We start from the raw sequence: 6,671 nt of genomic DNA, 5'->3' as shown, positions 1-6,671 counted from the left end.
CAAATAATCAAACAAAGGCATAATCAAAGAAGCAAGTAAAATAGCTGAAATTAAAAGGGAAGAAATTGTCACCAAAAAGAAATCTGGAATTAATGGAATAATTAAGAACAAAAGTTGAGAGAGAATTTAAAAGAGAGAAAACTCTGAGTAGAGAGAGAAAGTCTAAGAAAGAACGTAACCTCCAAATTCCGTACAAAATCGTACTTAAACGTTTTCTAAAACAAGAATTAAAACTAAACTTAATCAGGTCTTCTAAAAACGCGCGCCCGATCGGGCGCGCCTTTTTCTTCGCGTTCCTCCCAAGCAACATCGCCCGATCGTGCTAGATGCTCGCACGATCGGGCGCGCCTTAGCATGCACAGCACTATGGTCTTGTCGCGCCCGATCGGGCTAGAGGTTGCCCGATCGGGCTAGACGTTGCCCGATCGGGTCCTTGCTCCCCTTTGAGGCTTGGACTTCGATTGGGCTAGATTTCTCGGCCCAATCCGGATTTCCTCCTCGGGTCTTGAATACTTGGTCCAAATGCCTCGGGATCCCAATTACCAAGCCCTTAATCACCGGCTCTCACCGATCCTGGGCTCCAAACATGGTCGTGTCCTTCTAGCTTCCGTAGTTGATCCATAAAGCCCGGGAAAATGCTCCAAGAGTGCAATTTCCTATAAAATACAACTAAAACTACAAAAACACTAGAAAACACAAATTAGTAATAAAAGTTGATTAGGGGATTTTGCTCCCACCAATCGGAATGCGCCACGTGGACCAATCAGGTCCTGCCAAGTGTCTCCTAGTTGGAACTGTCAGGGCTTGCCACGTGGCACGCGCTTATTCATCCACCTTGGACCTGTTATGTCACGACATGTGGCATACTCCATGCCTAATGGAGAAACCGGCCACCCAGGCCCAATTTCCGAGGGAAGCCCAATCGGCCCTAGGTTTACCTAAACCTAGGATGGGCGCGTTTCCCAAGGTTATAAATACCTCCCTTAATCCTCATTAAGGGGGAGGAGAAGAAGTTTACGAAAAAACATTACGGAACAAACACATTAATTACACACAGTAATAACCGGCTGATCTCGCCAACAAAGCAGATTACCTACGCTAATCACTCTCACCTAGAGAGACCTAATTACTTTAATTTTCGTATTAATTACTCCTTAATCAGTTACTAACTTGACCGTTGGAGGCGGAGCTCACAGGAGTCTCCGTTATTTTGCAGGTACAGGCGTCCGGTTCCAGTCTCGGAATTGTAACTCTCCCGCAGGACATCAGAAAACCCCGAAACAAAAGTGGCCCGAAGGAGCCAAAAAGACTACTAATAACGACCAAGGGACGGGGGTAAAACATTATATAAAATGGACATATCAAACTCCCCCAATCCAAACCTTTGCCTGTCCCTAAGCAAAGAGCTCATCAATGAACATATAAAACATACTTTACCCCAATAATAAAAATCAAGCACACGATCCAGGGTAAATCAAATAAACATGTTTCAAAATCAACCAATCAAATCCGTCTAATTACCAATCTTCCCTAACAATTGTCAAATAGAGCAAACCACAAGAGCATATAGAATTCAAGACTAGTGCTCACGCACTCAACTTTCATTTTTGTGGCGAATAAAAGATGTACTCGATCGCTCTCTATCCAACCCCTTTATGTGAACAATGCCCTCCCAACTCACACTCTCGTGTGTATAAAACAATGAACGCTTAATCCTACTAGTCGACTCGAAATATGCCAAATCATAACTTGCATTGATAAACAACACTTTCATATTTACATAACTTCTATGCACAAGGTCGGAAGGTCTTTAAAGCTTGTAATGTAAGGCTAGGGTAAAGGTAGGATAAATTTGGGATTATGTGAGAGAAAAGCTATGCAGTAAGGGAGCCAAATCCTAATAAACCCATGATCAAAAATAAATGATGACCATACATCTCCAACAACATAACTAACTCCAACAAAAACCACCAAATACAACTCCAATCATCATAAATAATCCCAACACTTACAAAATTTACTCATAAAAATATGATAATGTTGAAGTAGAGTGAATAAACAAACTTTATTTTCCAAACTTGAATTTTCATTGAAGCTCTAAATTATTTTTCTTTGATCAACCTCAAACCAGAACATTTGAACACTTTTTTTCTTTTGAAGTTCACTTATTTTTTTCACATTTTTTTCCTTGAACTTCTTTTTTTTCATAATATCATGCTTTATTTTTTCAAGAAAATATAACTCTCAAACTCTTCAAAAATAAACATGATCAACAACAAAATAACTTCTCAAAACCCACCCAAATTGTGCAAATAATGAGCACACTACAAACTCCCTCACCTCACTCACTAATAGCTCCTCCAACCCAAGCTTGGGACTAGTAACAAATGGGGCAAAATAGGCTTGTAATGCGGCTAATAAACAACGAAAGGTCAAGGCAACAACATGGGTAGCAAGAAGGGAACAAATGTATCTACAATGTCTGGAAGCTACCTAAAAGAACAAATGCCTTCGTCCTCCACAATGTGCATAATAATGAATCATATAATCATTACTAATAGTTGCAAACCAATACTCAAATTCATTGACATACCAGGAAATATGGAACTATCACACATTCCTTACCAAATCAACTAGTCAAGCCCTATATTGATAAGTAGTTGGACAAAATTGACGCATGTAAAGGTTTCAAGGCAATCAAACATCAAATCATGATTAACTAATCCACAATGCCTATCATCAAATACCAAGAATCAAAACAATTTTTCTCAAGTATGGGGCACAGGGAAGTATGATTCATAATTCATTGGAACGTATTTTTGAATTTTTTTATTTTTCAATTTTTTTTGTATTTTTCATATATAAGAAAGTAATAAAAACTACACTAGAAAGCAAATAAAAACTATACTAGAAAGAAAATAAAGAGAGAAAAGGAAAAGAATTACCAAGCGAAAGAACACCCCCCAAGCCAAATCAAGCAATGCCCTCATTGACTTGGGAGTGGAGCCTACTCCTCATCCTCATCCATCCTCGAATAGCCCCCTCCGTGGCTAGAACGGGCTCCTCCATGGCTAGAGCCACCACCTCCATAACCCGAACCACCTGCGAAGTAGTTAGGGTCCACATTCCCCCCAAGCCCACCAAAAGGTACATCGGTCCCATAACCATGGACCGATGAGTAGTCAACGTAGGTACCAAAGGCCCTTGGGTTCGTATATCCACCTTGCGGATATTGGAACCAATCAGGGACAAGTGAATCGGGGGGAATAGCCCCCCGACGGGCATAGTCATCATACATGGGGTATAAACCCCTCCCTAGGTTCTTCTCCACATAACCTACCCTTCTATCTAGAGACCCTACTCTAGCATCCAAATCTCTAACCATACCCTCAACTCGCCCTTGCCCCATCTCAATCCTATATAATTGGCTCCTGAAAGCCGAGAAGTCAAAAGGGGCGTTGGGGTCTATGTTTTAGTTGGTAGAGGAAGTGGGGATATCGTATGTAAAGAGTTGAGGTGGTGGATAATGTGGTGAATGGTGAGGAGGTGAGTGGTCAATGGGAGAGTGATGGGGTTGAGGTGAAGGGTGAGGTGGTTGCACCTCACCTTGACTGTAAGCTCGAAAGTGTAAGAAGGCTTCCCCTTCTCAAACTTTGTCAAGTTGGGGTGGGGTAAAGTGAAAGCATTATCCCTCCTACCCGATTCCCGTTGAATCACCCACCAAGTCTCCCCTCCCATGGTATTAATCCAATTAAGGCCACTTAGATAGGGTAGGTCCATAATAGTTGGGCCGGCTACCTTAGCGTCATCGTTAGGGACAAAGCTAAGGTGTTTGACCGCTATATGTGTAACTAGGCCACCAAAGTAAATGGGTACCCTAGACCTACCCGCCTCGGCCGCATTAGCCACCCGTTGGAAGTGGTTGGCCATTTTATGGACTATATTGAGCTTTTCACTCCTAGGGATCATGTGTGACCCTAGTAATTGAAGCTCATCCCGCCTAACATTGGCGGGTTCATGCCTTCCAAAAATGGTAAGGCCAACAAACCGTTGCCAAATCTTTGGCACGGGATGTTGTATCCAAGTGCCTTTAGCATGTTGGAGGTTCAAATTAGGATCCCCCGGAAGGGATTGATAGACAGCGGCAATGTTTTCTTGGGGCGGTTCAAGGGGCCTATCCGATTTCAACTCAAAAATTTTACCAAATTCTTTCAATGTCAATCTAATATCATTATTGAATAATCGAAATTGAACATGAAAAATTAAAGCATTTGATTTTATGACATTAAAACTAGAAACGAATTCTAAGGTTAAATAATCATAAGTATTGTAATGCATGTTAAAGAAACCGCTCATGCCAACTCCCTTGAATAATTTTTCTACATGCTTATCAATCCCTATTCTAATAAGGGTAGGGTGATGAATGAAACGAGTGGGAATTACCTGCCTCGTGATGAGGTTGAGCATCCTATGTTTTTGCTCTTGGGTTGTGATGACCACCCTCTCCCATCCCGAAATTTGCAAATCCGGGTCGATTCTCGCCTCTTGTTGCCTTGAGCCTTCCCCCCTTACCGTTCTTGATCTCTTGAAAGCCATTGAGATTAGAAAGTGTAGGAATTGAATGGTTTCTCTCTCTTAAGGTTTAGAGAAAATTGAGAGAAAATGGTTGAAATTGGGTGTAGATTGTAGAGAAAGATGAAAGGATTGAAAATATGTAAAAAATTTTGAGTTTTGATGGAAGGATTGGAGAAGATCTTGAAAAATAAGTGAGTTTGAAGGTGTAAAAATGGAGGTTTTTAGAGAGAGAAAGTAAAGGTGAAGAAGATGAAATAAGAATAAAGTGAGGAAAGAAAGAAGAGGAAAAAAATATAAGGGGACAGCCAAAATAGGCGCGCCCGATCGGGCGGATAATCTGAATTTCCAAAATCGTAGTTGCGCGCCCGATAGGGCGAGCTCCGCCCGATCGGGCGCGAACACGAACGAAAAATTCTCCCTATGGTTCGCCCGATCGGGCGAGCTTCGCCCGAAATATCTTTTCCTTCACTCGATTTGCGCCCGATCGGGCGACCTCGCCCAATCGGGCGAAATTTGCTCGAATTTCCAGCTCTCTTTGCGTGCCCGGTCGGGTTGCCACGCCCGATCGGGCGGATTTAAGGCTGAAATTGCACCTTCCTTGCGCGCCTGATCGGGCGAGCTCCGCCTGATCGGGCCCAGCCCAGTCGGTTTCCTTTGCTTTTCTTCGCCTTCAAATTCTTCTAAGTCTTTTGACGTCTTAAACCTATACCTGTAAAAAAACACTTATAAACAGTAAAATTTCACGCTCCTCGCCTCTCTAAAATAAAAATAAAAAAATAATTAAAAAGGAAAACTAGTCTAGAAAGCAAGAAATACGGGTTGCCTCCCGCAAAGCGCTGGTTTATCTAGGTCCCGCACGATCCTCTTACCACCTTGATGCTCAGGTTGGAAGTGGAGTTAGGAAGGTTTCCTCCACATCTCTATTAGTAGCGCCCTCATGATACACCTTCAGTTGTTGGCCATTTACCTTAAACTCTTCACCCTTGTAATTGACTAACTCTACCGAGCCAAATTTGCTCACCCTTGTGACAGTGAAGCGACCGGACCACCTAGACTTCAAATTTCCTGGGAAAATATTTAATCTAGAACTGAAGAGAAGAACCTTATCACCTGGTGCAAACTCTCTTAGTAAGATCCTCTTGTCATGCCACTTCTTGGTCTTCTCCTTGTAGATTCGCGCACTATCATATGCTGACAATCTAAACTCATATAACTCATTGAGTTGGAGGAGTCTTTTCTTACCCGCGACCTTAGAGTCCATGTTAAGCTCCTTGATCGCCCAAAAAGCTTTGTACTCCAATTCCACGGGAAGATGACATGCCTTACCATAAACTAATCTATAAGGTGAAGTACTAATTGGTGTCTTGAATGCTGTTCGGTATGCCCAAAGCGTGTCATCGAGCTTCATGCTCCAATCTTTCCTTGACTTGGCTACTTTCTTTTCTGGGATCGCCTTGATTTCCCTATTAGAGACCTCAACTTGACCACTAGTTGAGGGTGGTAACTAAGCTCGGTTCTGTGATATACGCCATACTTCTTAAGGAGGTTATCCAGTTGTCTTTCATGGAAGTGGGTACCTCCATCACTAATGATAGCCCGTGGAACGCCAAACCTTTGAAATATGGTCTTTTTGAAGAGCTTGGTGACTACCTTGGCATCGTTTGTTGGTGAAGCTATGGCCTCAACCCACTTAGACACATAATCGACGGCTACAAGTATGTAGCAATTCCCATTGGAAGATGGGAATGGCCCCATGTAATCAATACCCCAAACATCGAATATTTCTACTTCAAGAATTCCGGTTTGGGGCATCTCATGCCTCCGCGAAATGTTGTCAGTCCTCTGGCAAGAGTCACAAGCCTGCACAAAAGTGGTAGCATCCTTGAACATAGTAGGCCAATAGAAGCCTGACTCACTAATCTTAGCCACCGTTTTAGTGGGGCCGTGATGTCCTCCATAAGGTGAGGTATGACAGGCGGTAAGAATGCCATGAGCATCCCATTTGGGAACACACCTGCGAAATAATCCATCTGCACACTCACGAAACAAAAAAGGATCATCCCAAAAATAATTTTTAACATCAGAAAGGAATTTCT

At 42.5% G+C, this 6,671-nt stretch overlaps 1 protein-coding gene across 1 annotated transcript; it reads right to left on the bottom strand.

The window, feature by feature from the left end:
* Positions 1-5,455: 5,455 nt before the first annotated feature.
* LOC110719137 lies at positions 5,456-5,983 on the bottom strand. Its single transcript, XM_021898042.1, has one exon. It carries the CDS (start codon positions 5,981-5,983, stop codon positions 5,456-5,458), a length of 528 nt encoding a protein of 175 aa, XP_021753734.1.
* Positions 5,984-6,671: the final 688 nt, after the last annotated feature.

Source organism: Chenopodium quinoa, unplaced genomic scaffold (assembly GCF_001683475.1).
Source record: "Chenopodium quinoa cultivar QQ74 unplaced genomic scaffold, ASM168347v1, whole genome shotgun sequence".
Lineage (NCBI taxonomy): Eukaryota > Viridiplantae > Streptophyta > Magnoliopsida > Caryophyllales > Amaranthaceae > Chenopodium > Chenopodium quinoa.
Note: the sequence above shows the minus strand (reverse complement) of the source record. Positions and strands in the feature narration are given on the sequence as shown.

Coding starts and splice junctions, on each gene's coding strand:
- LOC110719137 (XM_021898042.1), bottom strand. CDS start 5,983: ATGAAGCTCGATGACACGCTTTGGGCATACCGAACAGCATTCAAGACA.